General features: G+C 46.7%; 1 protein-coding gene and 1 pseudogene across 1 annotated transcript in view; one reads left to right on the plus strand and one right to left on the minus strand.

The window, feature by feature from the left end:
- Positions 1-17,483, minus strand: part of LOC129528469 (immunoglobulin superfamily member 3-like) — a 39,669-nt gene extending 22,186 nt beyond the window's left edge. The window contains 6 exon segments of the mRNA XM_055368864.2: positions 646-1,047; positions 7,967-8,233; positions 8,236-8,355; positions 13,796-14,206; positions 16,084-16,461; positions 17,411-17,483. Of these exon segments, the coding sequence (XP_055224839.1) occupies positions 646-1,047; positions 7,967-8,233; positions 8,236-8,355; positions 13,796-14,206; positions 16,084-16,461; positions 17,411-17,483 (1,651 nt within the window).
- Positions 4,170-5,252, plus strand: LOC129528188 (N-lysine methyltransferase KMT5A-like; annotated as a pseudogene).
- Positions 17,484-17,848: the final 365 nt, after the last annotated feature.

Raw genomic sequence — 17,848 nt, forward strand, 5'->3', positions numbered from 1 at the left:
GGTAGTAGAAACTTCTAGCCTTAGGCAAAGTATTTAATGTGTCTCAGTCTCAGTTTCCTCCATAAAATGAAAGTGTCTGTCACTTGGCTAGGTGGGGATTCAATGGGACAACTTAGCTTAAGTGTTAAGGATTAGCCAGGAACATAGTAAATGCTAAATAAATAACAACAGATAATTTTATACCCTTCTCTGCTCTCTTTCAGGAAGGCTGGCCCCTGAGCAGCAGGGCAGGAAAGACATGCCACACAGTGCTCAGCCACTCTGCTCTCTTTAAGGCCAGGCTGGCAGTGGCCATGCTCCTCCACCTGGGGCCACCACTATGGCTGGGTGGCTTCACTAACCTGGATGGAGTTCTGATAACATCACTCTCTCCCAGCCAGACGAGGAGTAGTCACAGCTTCCAGCTATTGCTATCCCTCAGGAGCCCCATCATCCACTGTGGGTCCCTTAGTCCTTGCTAGCACTAAATTAATTAAACCCTTATAAGAAACAAAATAGATATAAAGGAAAGTACTTCAAACTGTATAGGTAAAAGACTGGCCATAGTTTCCTGCTAGAACTCTGACAGACAAAAGTCAGGATAAGGTGTTTGACACTGAAGCTGTCTCCATGCCAGACCCACTGCCAGTCCCACCGCTCACTCACCAAGAGCTATGATGGAGATGGGAATGCTGGCCCGGCGCTCCCCAACAATCTGCCACTCGCCATCCACCACCCGCACCCATTCAGTCACATGGCATTCATACTGGCCCTCGTCCTCCTTCCTGCTGTTGAAGATGCCCAGACTGAATGAGTTGGGCTGCACCTGCTCCATCTGGACGCTCCCAAAGCTGCTGCGCTCCCAGTAGGACGAGCCTGGCTGCACGGTGCCATCCCGGTCTAGCCACATGATATTGCTGCGGCGGTTCTGCCTGTCCACAAGCTGCCAGATGACAGAGAAGCGACCCTGCAGCCTGCCTGCCATGCGGACGCTGCAGGAGAAGCGCAGGTCCTTGCCCTCAAGGATGACGCTGGCATTGCTGGCCACCTCCACGGAGATGCTGCTCTCTAGGAAGAGGGAGAGAGAAACACCCTGGAGGCTTTATGGTCTCCACAGCGCCCTCCCCACAGAGGAAACAGGAGGAGGGGTGTAAATGGAATCATATTCAGGTACGGTGAGCCTCAGAGGGTCAAAAACACTCTGACCCTAGCTGATGTAAGCCCTGGCTGGTTCTGGGCATTGCTCCCTAGATCTGATAATCTAGGATGTTCTTTGCTGTGTGCAGAGAACTGTGATAACGAGGTTCTAAGACCTGAGCCTGAATAAGAACCTAAGAAATACAACATAGTGGCATGATGATTAGGGCATAAAACAATTTATTGGGTAATCTATTCAGCTGGAGTTCAGGGTTTTTCAAGTTGAATTTTCAGCAAGAAGAGTAACTCCAAAATCCTACTTCACTTCCCTCTTCCTACCATTCGATACTACAGCAGTCAAATAAAAGCTGAACATCCATAATGTGCCATTTGAGTCCTTCAGGACAATTTAGGAAATAAGAAAAAAAAAACTGACAGTAAGTATTTGGATGATAACGTGTGCTTAAGTGTGGGTAATAAGGGAGCACAGATGGTCTAGTTTCGCAGAGTGCATGAGGAGCAGGCTTTCATTCTTTCATTAACACACAGGAAGAAAACAAAGCCAGCAGCTCGTCATCCACCACTCTCCCGCCTGTCCAGTCAGCCCTGGGGCTCCTTTGCTCTCTTTCTAGAAACATTCGGCCAATCAAAAGTTTGGGATAAGGATTCCACTCCCTTCTCTGTCTCATCTAGCCTCTGCTGCTCACTTAACTATCTGAATTCACTCAATCAAATTATTTAAACTCGACATGCCTCAGCCTCTTCTTCTGTAAGACAGGTAGAGAGCCACCTTTAATTGTAGAATTCTTTAAATATTAAAAAGTAAATGAGATGATGCGTATAGATTCACCTAACACATAGTAGGTTTTCAAAAACTGGTCATCATGATCATGATTAATTTTACTATTCCACATAACTCTTTGTTTTTATAAACATCACAGATAGCCTAATATGTTTTAATTATGCCTGTAGTATTTTGTATAATTATCTATATTGAGTTCAGAAGGTCTGTAAGTATTAAAGAACACAAAGTAACTAATTTGGCTCCAATTTTGGGGTACCACCCACATTAAATACATGCAATAATTTAAACCAATTAATTAAATCAAATCCCAGATTTTAAGAGGCACACCCAATTACCAAGAGAAAACACACACGTACACATAACAATGCATTTGAATCAAATCTTTTCTCTCCTTTATTTCCCCAACAAGCAGAAACAAAGACGAGCACTGAGCCTCAAAATGTAGCTCTTATTATAGTGAGGATGCCTGCTAGCCATTCTGGATGTGCTTGTTTTATGTGAAAAATAAAAGGTCTGGATGGGGCAGGGAATAGCAATTTTCCCAGGAGGGCAACCTCCCCCAGGAGTCATACCAGGATGATTCATACAGATAATCAGGCTCCTGAACAGTCACCATCTATAGCACTAATGGTTAAGGGGATGCATTTGGAGACTTCCTAACTCTGTAATCCTGTGGTTCTTCCTTAACCTACCAAAGCTCCAATTTCTCACGTGAAAAATTGAGATACTAATAGTGCCTACTTCTTAGGGCATGACATTGACAGGATTAGATGAGGTAATTATTTTTCATCATCATTAATAACAACAATATTCCTCTTTAGATTAAAGACTCATCCCCACTGTTACCAATTCAAAATAAGGGATTAAAAGGGCAACTGCAGCATCAAGGAAGAAAATCCTTTCACTTGTCTTAAGTAGGAGAATGACTTGCAGGACCTTACTCTCATCCCCTACTGTCATCCCAGTGGACTCTTACGCAAATCCTAGCTCATTTATTGAAAGGGCTACTGTTTGGTGGTGCTCTGTTGCTTGAGCAAGCCTGGAAACCCACATAGTTAGAATGTGGGGCTACAAGAAGAAATGCTATTTTATTACAGCAGCTGAGGCAAAGGCAACTACAGACCTGGTGCCTCACTGCCCACTAACACTATTTACAAGAATCTCCAGGCCTGAGAAAAGGCAGCCGACAATTTTAAACTCTCTGGATTAAGTGAAAACTAGGACAGAACTAATAAAAATCTGAGTACACATTCGCAAATGAAATTTCAAATCAGGAAGTTGATGGTGTAGCACAGGCTAAGCGCAGGGCGGTGGGTGTGGAGTTAGAAGCAAATATTTCCTAATGCAATGCAAGCTCAACCACTAACTGAACAATCAGCTCTGTCACTTCCTGTGTGGTGCTCTGATTTCTTCATTCATTCGATGGATATCATATTGGCCTCTACGAGGATTTGAGAGGTGGGAGCGGAGAAGATGATATATGCAGAAGCACTTTGGTCTCTTAGGAGGAAAAGCGCCATTAAAATCCAAGGCATTATCACCATTACCGATGTGATTGTTGTTGTTCTTCAGCCGACTTACCCAAGTGGCCTTGGGACAGGATCTGGTGGTGCTGGGGGATTTTAACTACCCAGTTATCTGCTGGAAAAGCAATATAGCAGGCCACAGATAATCAAACCAGTTCTCAGAAGGGGTTGGGGGAAATCTTAGTACAAAAAATATAGGAAGTAAACAGCGTGGCTGCCCTTCACTTGATCCTTAGAAAACAATGAGGAATTAGTTGCAGATTTAAAAGTAGAGAGTCCGTGGTTAAGGCAAGCACAGACAGGAAAATAGTAAAGACAGTGGGCATTCAATTCAATAATTTCAGTTGTACGGTATTCAGCGAGCACCTACTCTATGCAAAGCACCATGCTAGGCATTGCAGGGCGGAAAAGGCTAAGAAACAAAAGAATTTCAAGATAATTAGGTGGAGCGGGCGGGCGGGCTGCTGAGGACGCACCGCCTGCGCCTCCCTCCCTGCGTGCCTCACCCCGGGCGGCCCGGGGCTGCCGCGGTGCGCGGGTGCCGGGCCCTGCCTTGCCGGCCACGCGGGAAGGGGCGCCATGGGGCGCTGCCGGCCCTTCCCCGGGGCGCCGCGGCAGCGCTGGTGGCGGCGGCAGCAGCAGCGGCAGCGGTAGCGGCAGCGGTGGTGGCCCGGTAGCGGCGGCGGCTAGGGCGCGGGGCGCGCTGCCATGGGCCTGGCCGGGCTGCAGGCAGGAAGATGTCCAAGCCCCGCGCGGTGGAGGCGGCGGCGGCGGCGGCGGCGGTGGCGGCGGCAGCGACGGCCCCGGGCCCGGAGATGGTGGAGCGGAGGGGCCCGGGGAGGTCCCGCACCGACGGGAGAACGTATTTACCGGGCAGTCAAAGATCTATTCCTACATGAGCCCGAACAAATGCTCTGGAATGCGTTTCCCCCTTCAGGAAGAGAACTCAGTTACACATCACCAAGTCAAATGCCAGGGGAAACCATTAGCCGGAATCTACAGGAAACGAGAAGAGAAAAGAAATGCTGGGAATGCAGTACGGAGCGCCATGAAGTCCAAGGAACAGAAGACCAAAGACGCCAGGAGAGGTCCCCTGGTACCTTTTCCAAACCAAAAATCTGAAGCAGCAGAACCTCCAAAAACTCCACCCTCATCTTGTGATTCCACCAATGCAGCCATCGCCAAGCAAGCCCTGAAAAAGCCCATCAAGGGCAAACAGGCCCCCCGAAAAAAAGCTCAAGGAAAAACGCAACAGAATCGCAAACTTACGGATTTCTACCCTGTCCGAAGGAGCTCCAGGAAGAGCAAAGCCGAGCTGCAGTCTGAAGAAAGGAAAAGAATAGATGAATTGATTGAAAGTGGGAAGGAAGAAGGAATGAAGATTGACCTCATCGATGGCAAAGGCAGGGGTGTGATTGCCACCAAGCAGTTCTCCCGGGGTGACTTTGTGGTGGAATACCACGGGGACCTCATCGAGATCACCGACGCCAAGAAACGGGAGGCTCTGTACGCACAGGACCCTTCCACGTGCTGCTACATGTACTATTTTCAGTATCTGAGCAAAACCTACTGCGTGGATGCAACTAGAGAGACAAATTGCCAAGGAAGACCGATCAATCACAGCAAATGTGGGAACTGCCAAACCAAACTGCACGACATCGACGGCGTACCTCACCTCACCCTCATCGCCTCCCAAGACAGGGCGGCTGGGGAGGAGCTCCTGTATGACTATGGGGACCGCAGCAAGGCTTCCATTGAAGCCCACCCGTGGCTGAAGCATTAACCGGTGGGTCCCGCGCCCTCCCCGCCCCACTTTCCCTTCTTCAAAGGACAAAGTGCCCTCAAAGGGAATTGAATTTTTTTTTACACACTTAATCTTAGCGGATTACTTCAGATGTTTTTAAAAAGTATATTAAGATGCCTTTTCACTGTAGTATTTAAATATCTGTTACAGGTTTCCAAGGTGGACTTGAACAGATGGCCTTATATTACCAAAACTTTTATATTCTAGTTGTTTTTGTACTTTCTTTTGCATACAAGCCGAACGTTTGTGCTTCCCGTGCATGCAGTCAAAGACTCAGCACAGGTTTTAGAGGAAATAGTCAAACATGAACTAGGAAGCTAGGTAAGTCTCCTTTCTCCAGTGGAAGAGCCAGGACCTTCCCCCTGCACCCCCGACATCCAGGGACGGGGTGTGAGGAAGACGCTGCCTCCCAATGGCCTGGACGGGATGTTTCCAAGCTCTTGTTCTCCTAACGTCTCGACAGGCGCTCACTGAAGTGTATGAATATTTTTTAAAAAGGTTTTTGCAGTAAGCTAGTCTTCCCCTCTGTTTTCTCGAAAGCTTACTGAGCCCTTGGCACCAAGCACGGGCCGGGCATAGATTTCCTCTTCCACAAGCTGCCACTTTTCTGGGCACCTTGAAGCATCAGGGCGTGAAATCAAACTAGATGTGGGCAGGGAGAGTGTTGCTTACCTGCCCTGCTGGGGCAGGGTTTCCTGACACTAGGTTAATTCTTTATAGAAATGTGAACACTGAATTTATTTTAAAAATAATAATAAAAATTAAAAATAATTTAAAAAAAAAACCACAGAAAACAACTTACATGTATACAGGTCTTGAAGTGAGTGAAGTGGCTGCTTTTTTTTTTTTTTTTTTTTTTTTTTTTTTTGCTTTTTTTGGCTTTTTGTAGAAGAGATTGAGAATGGTACTCTAATCAAAAATAAAGTTTTGTAGTGGAACCAGAGATTACTTACCTGACATCCACCCCCATTCCCCCTCATCCTGCTGGGGTTGAAAGTTCCAGACCTGCTGTCGAGGCCTTGTGTTTGTCAGATACCCAGTGTCCTCCTGCAAGGATGCAACTGAGCTGAGGTGTGAGCCTAGGAGCCCAGGACCCCTGACCCCAGCCGCTGCTGCCAGCCTCAGAAAGGCACCCAGGTGTGCAGGGGAGCACACAGGGCCCGGCAGCCCCCAGGAATCAAGGATAGGGCTAAGGTTTTCACCTTAACAGTGAAGGCAGGAGGAATAGGTGGCTGCTTCCTCCCGCCCTTCACAGAACTGATTCTCACACACTGTCCCTTCAGTCCAGGGGGCCGGGGCTCAGGAGCCATGACCTGGTGTCTCCTGCCCACCCTGGTCCCAGGTAAATGTGAATGGAGACAGGTATGAGAGCCTGTCCTCATCTTTGATTTTCCCCCCAACCCCACCTCGGGCCTTACGACGGTGTTACCTAAGAAAGTCTTCCCTCCCACCCCCTCCCCCATGCTAGCCTGGTCAGTGGTCAGCAAATTGGAAGAGGATCCGACGGGAGTATAAATGTGAGACACAATGTCTTGATTATACCTGTTTGTGGTTTAGCTTTGTATTTAAACAAGGAAATAAACTTGAAAATTATTTGTCATCATAAAAATGAAACAAATTAAAATATGTATTGCCAGGAAAAAAAAGATAATTAGGTATGTGTGTGCATGGTTTTTAACAAAATAATAATAAGCATAAAAGAAAATAATCCAGTTGATGAGAAAAGAAGAAAAGACTGGCAAGAGGACCCCTATGGCTACTTTTTACTTCACACTTGAAGAGAAATATTTTAAATATTAAAACATATAAATAAAAAGTAAAGGAAATTATTACAAGGCTCAGAGAAAGAATAGTTTTAGCAGCTGAGAAAAGGTTAAAGGTTAGTCTTAAAACTTTACCACTTGTTTAAAATCAGAGCATCATAGGTTTTTATTCTCTTTACTAAAAACAGAACTATGGGAGAATGAGATTAATAAGAATATCTTGATACTATGAATGTTTAAACACAACACAAGCAAACACCGGTAGTTTCTGGAATCCCTAGCAATGGCCACTACCCACCCACACAAGGCCAGTCTACATGAAGGCTGGGAGCCCACTGAGGCAGCCTCAGAAATCAGCTAAGCTTAAAAGGCTATGCTCCAGGAAGATGTGAGAGGTCCCATCCACTGACTTTTAGAAACACAATTTCAACAGGGAAAAGCCATTTAGGGAAATGCCAGCCTTTATACCTGAAAAACCCAGATGGCAAATCCTTAATAATGCACTTTATGATTTAAAATCCTCCCATAAAAGACCAGCTCTCCTTAAGTGAGATTTCAAGGCAGGCATCTATCTACCCACTTCTTCTGGGACTTGATTCCCACACAAGAGCAAACAGCTTTCTGGGATTCCTGGTTTCCCTCCAAGCTGAGCTGGCACTGCTTGTGTATGCACAGGGCTGCTAGCAATCAGATAGGCCTATGCCCAGCCCTATCTGGGCACCCTGATCCTGGACACCCCTGATCCTGATCCTCTGCTATGGGGAGACTGCTAAATGTAGGCAGGTGGGCTACAACAGGGAAGAGAGGCTCAACGGTTTTTCCCCCAGCTCTGCATTAACCTCGAGGGTTCCATCTGTCTCCCCTCACCCTCACCACACTATTCTTTCTCCCGCTACCTCTCCTAAATGATGCTGAGCCAAAGGAGAAGAAAGCAGCACATCTCTCTACTTACCGAGGGGGAGGACTATGATGGGGATGTTCTTGGGACGCTTGCTCTCCTTATCAATGAATTCCCCCGTCACGGTTTTCTCTCGCTCAGTCACCCGGCAGTTGTATTTCCCTCTATCTTCCTGGCGGAGGTGGTAGATCTTCAGCACAAAGACACTGTCGCTCTCTTTGGCCACGTTAAGCTGTCCCCTGGCTTCCCGGTGAACAAATTCGCTGTTGAGGACAGGCACAGCGTTAGGGCCTATGGTGGCGATGAGCGAGCTGTTGAAGCCCAGGAGACAGCAAAGTAACGGTCGGGAACATTCTGAGCCTCCAGGATGCATCTGAACTCCACCGGCTCGCCCACCGTGTGCAGCCGCTTCTCTGTTTCCAGCCGAACAGTGAATTCTTTGTCTGAGAGAACAATTAAGAAAAGAGACACATTCTGGGTGAATGAGGGCCCCAGCCAACTAAACCACATTAGCACATTCCCACTATCCTTCCTCTTCTTTACAATACTAATTGCGGGGAGGACCACAGCACTTGGCTTGAGAGTAAAATCCAACTCAGACCCAGGTTATCTGAGGTCCAGAGAAACGCCTGAATATCACAGACAGAATTCAAAACTACTTCAGCCCAGACGGTCTAAGCAAACTGTTACCCCAGTTAAACCAATGGGGCTCAGTCTGAAGCTTTAGATGTCTTGCATGAGACCCCCAGTTCAGTGAGAAGCTACTAATATCACTCAAATGGTGGATTACAAATATCTAGCCTTGATATATGCACCCAGAACTCTATTTAAGCAACAGCATTATAAACATTTTCAGCAGATATTGTAAGACTTACCCCACTGAGGTCTGTGGGAAAAAATTACAGAGTGGCCTAGGTGCTGGCCCAATCCTAACAAATGCTCAAAGATTAAAATTCCCTCTCTACCCCCCGCCATGTGAATACTAGAAATAAGATGTAGCTATGACAAAACCCTAACAGAATTACATAGAAAAAATAAAAACTAATGTCTGTTCACTAGTTTACCACCTGTCAGATCAAATCTTTAGGCAGATTTCAATGGAAGTAGGTACTTTCCCACTGAAGTACCTACTAAGTACTTACGTTAGTAGGAAAGTACCTACTTTAGTGGGAAAGTACCTACAAAGTACTCACGCCTGGTTAAACCTTAGTAGGTACTTTCCCACTTAGGAAGTACTTAGTTGGTACTTTAGTAGGAAAGTACCTACTTCTGCTGAAAGCCAGACAGCCTCTGAAATGATTACTAAACCCAAGCAGCCTCCAAAGAGCTAGGTGTTTTTTAAATTTTTATTTATTTACTTATTTATTGTGACAGGGTCTCACTCTGTTGCCCAGGCTGGAGTGTAGTGGCATGATCATGGCTCACTGCAGCCTCGACTTCCCAGGCTCCAGCCATCCTCCCACCTCAGCCTCCAGAGTAGCCACCATATCTGGCTAATTTTTGTTGAGTTGGGTGTTTAACCAGGCGTGAGGGGGTGACCAAAGAGGGCCTCATCACCACTAACAGCATCACCACAACCTATGTACCAGTGTACAGTGGCTATTAATCCCATTAGACAGCTATCGTATCTCATAGGCACCCAGGGCAGAAGTCAGGGGGAAGAAAACGGAGTTAAGGGTTAGAGACTGGAGCTGTGACCACTGCCCAGTTCTAGCTCTGTTCCTCTAAAAAGAACACTGAGGTGGAAAAAATCTCATGGCAGAGATGTTTGAATTCCATGTAGATTCATTAGCTCTGACCTTGTCTGCCTTCCCTAGACTGGCATGTCTAGTCTTTCCCACTATCTTCAAGATCTTGCCCATTCATCCCGTCCTAGGCACTCTTCAAGCAGACGAGGTTTCTGTTTCCCCGAGAAAACATAAGAGTCACGCATGAGCAGCATCCACATTCCTCTTTTCCAGCCCCAGCTCAGCTTTACCCCTCCCGCTCCTCAGGCTCTCCAGCCCCTCCCCCCGATATAGGCCAGTGTCCTGCTGCAAACACCCCTTTCCAGTGACCTAACTACTTCCTCTAGCAGCCAAACTTCCTGACAGGGAAAACCACGTCATCAACTCCAGGGCCTCCCCTCCAATGAAGTAGCTGCCGTCACAGCTTCCAGCTCCCAAGAGACCAGTCTTAAGAGGCATGCATTGAAGGAAGCACATTTCACTATGCCACCATCTGCCTGGATGAACACACCCATATGGGACAGTCCCCGTGTTATCTGCTGGATATTATCTCTCAGGTCAACCCAATTAGTCATTTATAACCCGACATCAATGGCAGAAAAGCACTCCTTCCACATAAACACCACTGAAGCTGTGCAAGGGGTACCCTAGACCTCAGACCTTTCCATTGCTCCAGGTTAGCCTGGCTGTAACTCTGGCTTTCTTCTTTCAGCGGCCAAAGACTCTGCTTATCTCAGGGGAATCCCCCCATGCCTTGGTGACACCTTCATGTTCCCAGGTTGAAGACACAAGATTTACCCGCATCACCCCCGTTTCTGCCCTTGGTTATGCCCAGTCAATTACCTCTCTAGAAACTGACCTGTGCTTTTTCCAATACCCCTTCCACTTCATTTCACTGAAATTAGGCTTCACTGACTTAGCAAATGTCACGAATGATCCACCCTACCCCTACCCCTACCCCCATCCTAACCAAAGGCTTTCCTCAAGCAGGTTGAGGCCTCTGAGCCTGCTCTATGATCCCTTCTCTCCTGCTCTTCTTCTTGCTGGCCTGCCCACTCTGTTCCACTCTCTCACCTGTTTCTCTGGTCACCTCTTACTGCTGCTGTTCTCCCAGGCCCTTTCCCATTTTAACCCCATGGGCTCTTCCAGGGCCCTGATCACTCTCAGGCTCGGTCTCTGAGCCCCAGACCCCTATGTCTGAGGACCCACTGGGTGTTTCGCATACTGAGCATCTCTATCAGAGTCTATCTGATGGATGGGCTCTTTCATTGGAATTTACAAAAAGAAAAGGCAGCCAATGCTGCCACAAATGCAAAGATCCAGCATGTCCTCATTATTGTTCCTTCCCTCCCACAGTTCAAGGAACCCCCAGAGCCACAGCCCCAGCCCCTGGGCTTCTAGACAGTTGGACCCCTCCTTCCATTGTGCTCTTTATTCTTTCACCTCTGGCACCCACTGACCTAGCCTTGGCTCTTATTAGCTCTTTTCTACCTGGTCTCTTGGCTTCAGATGCAACGGATTTAATCAACCTCCAGGTGGCCTCCATAGGTTTTTCTTTCTGAAACCCTGATCTGATTGTCTTACTCCCTGCTTAAAAATCTCTACCTCCTCTCCAGCTGTCTGCAGCAGAGGTCTTCAAACTTTATGAAGAAGAGGACAAAGGAAGGGGACTTTTTATTCATATAAAATCTTCTGCTGCCAAACATAGTTGAAGCAAGGGGGGACCACCCAGGCCCTCGCATGCCTTCTCCCTGCACTCCTGGGTATGCACACGTGCACATGAACACCAACACACACCCATGTCTAACCTCCTAGGCACCTTTGAGGGGCTTCCAGGGTTCCAAGAACAGCTTGAAAACTCTTGGCCCACAGAGTCAAGCCCCGGCTCTATATCACTGCATTTGGGGCTTTGGGCTCCCTTTCCTCTCATCACACACATCTGGAACTCAACATCTGGAACTAGTCATACTTGACTCCTTTCTGCTTGCCAAACATATCAAACACTTTTGCACTTTTATGCTTCTTCTACTGCTGACTCCTCAAGCTTCCAGACTCAGTTCAAGTCAAGAAACTTATTGGTGTTCCTGGATTTGTCTTATCAACCATCCCATCCAGAGAAAACTATCGTTGCAAGAACACTTCCTATTTCCGGTATTCCCAGAGCACTCTATACAAATGCTATCAATGCACTTAGCACATTTTACTTGTCCATTGGTTCTCAGGTCTGCCTAAGTGCAGGGACCAGTGCTAGTCATCTTTGAAGCCCTTAATGCCTATCACCATCACACCTTCAATGCTGTGGAGACTGGCTACATGTTTACTGAAATAAACTGAGAAGGGTAGAGTTGGAGATGCAACTGCTGAACCTAAACAGCACAGGAATGCAGAGTGAAGTCATCAACTTTTTTTTCACTTAGTTTTCCTTTTGATGGCTTAGTCTAGATACACTTTCAGGGTAAATTCAAAAAGTTCTAATTCCAAATTGGTAAGATTAAAATAAAGAAGATTAACTGATGCAACCTAATTTAAAAGCATTAAGACTCAAAATTTGGCCCAAATTTTTGAAGTTGATCTTAAAACTATCCAGGAAGGGAAAGGATAAATATAAAATAAAGCCCCTTGGATAGATTTTTTAATACTGAAAAATCCAGAAGCAGCTAAATGTCCTACAGAGCAGATAAATTGCTCCCTATCCCTACCAACCCCTATGGTAAAAGATTTCACATCCATTAGATGACTTATTAAAGTGATGTCCAGAGAATTGCTTCTGCCCTAGAAGCTTTGCTTGAAAAAAATGTAGATAGCAGAAGAATCACCTGGGAAGCATGCCAGAAATCCAGCTTCCCAGGTCCCATCCCAGGAGCCTCCAATTGAAGACTTCTGGGAAGAAGCCCCAAAATGTGTACTGTTAGCTGAGTCTGAAGCATTACTCTAGAATGGCAGAGAAAGTATGCAAAGACCCAGACAACTAACTGCAGCAAATGGGACAGGGAGCCCAAGAGACAGGTCCTGAAGAAGGACCCCACCTGTACTGCAACTCACCAGCTCATTTCCCACAAAGCCACACTCACTCACCAGAACCACCACAGTCCTCACTGGAAGTGAGCATCCGCACAAGGAAAGGCTTTCAGGCCACTCATCACCAACTTAGTGATGGCACAACAACCACGCTCCAATCAAAGCTGGGGGAACTGAAGGCCCATGTGAGAACCTGCCCTCAGCCCAGCAGAGGCAGCCAGAAACAGCTGTCAGCTCTGGCCTGGAGCCTGGTGGGCTCATGAGACTGGGGAGTAGAGTCTGGGGCCACAGGAGATACCAAGAGAAGTCAGGGAGGGTTTCAGCTGGCTGTGCCACCATCATTTTGCCTCAAGACAAATGATGGTGTCTAAAGACATCATGCAACCTCTTAAGGACCGCTTCCAGGCCTTCACTTAAGAAAACATCTACAGTGGAACTTGGTACTCTCAGACTGGCCTCATCCACATGCCCTATGACTCCTCTTGAGCCCCAACATAAAGTAATCTGCATTCAGCATCCTCACCTGCAAAATAGGAGTACTACCACCTACTCACCTCACAGAACGTCTGGGGGATGGTGAAGTAATACGTGATAAAGCATTTTGGAAATTACAAAATATCACCAAAGACTATTATTAGATAAAAAATAATAATTTAAGCCAAAATTTCTCTAGTTCATAATGTTAGACCTTGGATGGAAGTCTCATTATCTCAAATGGCTTCTGCAAATGAAACCAGATGGGTACCCAAGGAAGGCAACATCATTAAACGGGGCAGCAACTGTGGCTAATGGGAATGAAAGCCCAGAGTTTTAAGATACAAATGGTTTCTCAGAAATCTCCCAATTTTTAAAATGAGTTTCTAGTTCAAAAAAGTGTAAACACCACATAGGTGGAAGAAAGCATGTCTCTAAGCAGGATTCAGTCTGTGTGGCACCTGCCTGTGACTCAGGTCTTAGGATACCTATGTCCCGCACATCCCTCAGCTCCCTCCGGCCGCACACAAGATCGGCTTTAACTTCACATGAAAACCTGCCGTCCTGGTAGAGGTGCCCAAAGAAGGAGTCTCCACATTCTCCCAGTATCTGACAGCTTTCACCACCAAGTAAAGGACAGGACAAGAGGCTCAGAGGGACTGACCAGTTGGCTGGACGTTGACCACGGCTCCCTCGGAACGCTTTCGGGTCATAGCATACCATGACCCATCCGGATCCTGGATCCACTCGGCGGCCTCGCAGTAGAACTCGCCCTGGTCAGAAGGCTGCAGGTGGAAGATGGTGAGGCGGAAGGTGGTCCTCCCCAGCTTGTCCAGCAGCACCTCCCCCAGGCTCTGCCTCTGGGCATATTCGCTGCCGGAGTGAAGCATGAAATCTCGGCTCAGGGAGATGACCTCCACGGGCTTCTCGCCAACTTTCTGCCAGAGCCAGGCCACAGACAGGTGGCTGTGCTGAACGGTCTCCAAGGCCACCTCACAAGTGAGCTCCAGTGGGTCCTGCTCCACTCTGTGCAGAGTCTGGGGCATGGCAGTGGTCTGCAGGGAGTCTGGGATCACTGCAACACAGAAATGTCCTGAGACTGCAGTCACAAAGCCACAGAATCTGAGACTCCCGGGGCTAAGCTCCCATTCCACGCAGGTGTCACTGCACTGCGTCCCTAACAGTCATCCTTGAACCATCGATTCAAGGCCACAGACAGCCCCAAATGCACATAAACAGAAAGTTTTCTGTTCAGATTTGGAAATGCATTATTTGGTGCTTACACTTACCTGTCTCGAATTTTAATAACACGTGGATAAAACATGGGGTGTATTTCATATTACATAATAAATGAACTCCCTGAAAATACTGTCTTTAAACAATTGTCTTATAGGTCAAATAACATTTGTTGTTGATTCTGGCACTGCTTTGAGATACTTTAACTTCACTTCTGACTGATCCTGTAATGGAAATACCTCCTGGAACTTTTAGTTTTACATTTCTATACAACATCCTTTCTTTCCTTCCCACATCCCCATCCTGTAACTTACTTCAGCAATGCAGCCCTAGGAAGATGATTTTTTTAAAAAACCATTTTTGGTAGAAACAATAATCATCATACCCTATTTTTAGTGGGTTTAATTTTCACGTAATTCATCGATCAAAGGGGTCCTCACTGGAAGGAAGCCACAGTCTGGAGAGATTCAGGCAAGAGAATAGATTTTCTCCGTGATCCCTTGGTCAGAATCATACCCTGATCCTTGCTTGCACCTTTCTGGAGATTAAATAGCACCACCTCTCTGTATGATGAGAGTACCCTAGTCACAACTAGTATGTGTTTTCTCCCTGTTCTCACCCAAGGATTGGGTCTTACAGGTCTCCTGCTGGGAACGGCCAAGTGCAGTGGCTCACACCTATAATCCTAATACTTTGGGAGGCTGAGGGAGGCGGATCACCTGAGGTCGGGAGTTCGAGACCAGCCTGACCAACATGGAGAAACCCCGTCTCTACTAAAAATACAAAATTAGCCAGGCATGGTAGTGCATGCCTCTAATCCCAGCTACTCAGGAAGCTGAGGCAGGAGAACTGCTTGAACCAGGGAGGTGGAGGTTGCAGTGAGCCCCATTGCACTCCAGCCTGGGCAACAAGAGTGAAACTCTGTCACACACACACACACACATGAAAAATAAAAGCTCTCCTGCTGGGACACAGACTAGTTAGAGAAAGGAAAAATAAACAAATGATAGTATGTGTATTAATAAAAGAACTAGCAACACCCACTGCTTAGTTGTGATAATAAAAACTGGACATTAAGATAGGCAGAAAAACAGAACAGCCTTGATATGGTTAACCCTTTGACACTGGCAAACACTGTGACCAGTGCTGCCCACACTGGAAGCTCCTGCATCCCTCTTCCTCATGTTTCCTTCAGCATTAAGGAGCAACAAGGGAGACAGCCAGTTCATAGTTCCTTACGCATGGAGCCAAAGGACCTTCAATGTACAAGGTCTGAGCAAGGACCCGCAGCCACATGTGCTTCCTGCTTCAGCAGTGCCCCGTGGGTCTCAGAGCTACCCAAAGGCCTATCCTTCCGAGAGGTTTCTCCTCTCTCCCAACTGATGTCATAAGTCTCACCTTCCTTGTCATTCAGATCATCAACCACAAACGTCCTTGCCTTATATTTTCATATCCCTTTTCACCAGTTACAGAGTTAGTTAACTTATGAAATTCTTAACATCTGTATTAGATCTTTTTAAAGTTTCACCCTCAACCACCTATTATTTAGAAGTGAACACAGAAATTTAGTTTCCTTGTGCTATCTGTTGACCCCTAAAATATGTTGGGAGTTTTGGGATTTTTTTTAAAGTCAAATGCATGGCATAAAGCAAAATTACACTACTAAAGAACTGAGTCAGGCCAGACGCTGGCAACGTGAAGACAGCTTCTCCTTACCCACTAGGTTCATCTTTGCACTGTAAATCCCAAAGTATTGCTTATCGGTGCTGGGTGTGTGGCATTCATATTCTCCGGCATCCTGGGCCTGAAGATCTGTGATGTGCAATAGGGTTGGGTTCCCCTGGACTCTTTCTATGAAGATCTTCCCTTCGCAGATGCGCTGGGTGTAGATGGCATAGGGGAAGGAAGAGTCCATGGTGCTGACGATCTGCACCTCTCGCTCTGGCGACGAAGGCAGGTAAATGGACCACTGGAAATTCTGCTCAGAAGGTCCCTGGTAGCCACTCACATTGCACCAGATAGTGATGTGGGAGCCCTCCGTGCGGTACAAGGGTCCTTCCTGAACGGTGACCTGCCGCTGTGCTGACACCACACCTACAAGGGAGAGAAACACACGCAACATGCTGACTTACTTCTCAGACCAAAATGCAAAGTAGGCAGCAATCTCCAAAGGGTTTGTTATTTGTGTGACATGATAATAATATAAACAGCTTACTGGCCCTTTCAAAGGCACTCTGTGACTTATAAATATTAATTAAAACACTCTGTGGTAAAGCACTGTCCCTAATTTGCATATATGGGAATTTGATCATGCCAAGATGTGCTTTTGTTACTTACTCAACAGCTGACCCTTGGGAATTTCATTTAGCCCCTCTGTTTGTCATGTATATGGCAGTTTATATCTATTAATGCTGTGTATAAAGTTTTTAATAAAATAAGCAGGAAAAGTTGAATCCTTGGCACAAATTCAGATGAAAACAAATAAAAGCAACCATCTAGAAATCTGGCTGAAATTAAATGCTTCTTCCTTGGTCCGAGTGCTGTTGGGAGGGAGTCCTGGGAGCACCTTTTTACTGGTGCTGCACCCTTCATTTTCCCATGTAGCTGCTCCCCAACACCACCCCAAGGAGCATTCCTTAGTTTCTCTTCCCTCCATAAATGGAGGCAGAGCTGAGCTCCTGCAGGCTGCTATCGTTTTAAGCTGAGCACACCCAAATACAAATGTGAAGGGCTGAAACAGATCCCTGATGCCCAGATTCCCACAAACTGACAAAGGGGGGAACTAACAGTGCCCAGCTAAACCTGTGACAAGGACAGTCAGGCTACCCTTGAGTTTCCCACTCAAGACTCCCCCGCTGACCTCCTGCCTTCTGGCTCAGATACTGTTCTCCAAGGTCACTTCTGCCTGCCTTCTCCATGTTCTTCTTAAAGTGGCATGGTGAGTTTAAGTTCTCATTTCATGCCAACTCAACACTGATTGTGCCTGAGCCACTCAGAAGGTGGGAGGGGCACACCGCTGCCTCTTCATTTCGGCAGTGCTCACGTACTGCAGGTTGTGAAAAGCGCAGGTGAGTTATAGGCGCAGCTTTGCCACCAATTAGAGCTGGTTGTGTCATCTCAGACAACTTGCTTTTCTTCTCCAGACCTTGATCTTCTCATCTATCACATGATTTCTAAGAAGGCTTTAGAGAGGACTAGCATGGGTTCCGATGCTGGCTTTGTCACTTATTAACTGTGGTCTTGTATAAGCTGCTTAACCTCTCTAAGCCTCAGTTTTCTCATCAGTAAGATTGGGATAATAATGCCTGTCTCATAGGGTTATTGAGAAGATTTAGTAACATCTGTAAAGACCTTAGCACAGAGCCTAGCCCACAATCAGTCCTCAATAAAGAGCTGCTGGCTAAGACATATTTCTGCTGGAACATTCTGTGGCTCTGGATCCATAGAGGACAGGATTTGGCCAATGACTGCTTAAGGACAT

Source organism: Gorilla gorilla, chromosome 17, assembly GCF_029281585.2.
Source record: "Gorilla gorilla gorilla isolate KB3781 chromosome 17, NHGRI_mGorGor1-v2.1_pri, whole genome shotgun sequence".
NCBI classification, from domain to species: Eukaryota; Metazoa; Chordata; class Mammalia; order Primates; family Hominidae; genus Gorilla; species Gorilla gorilla.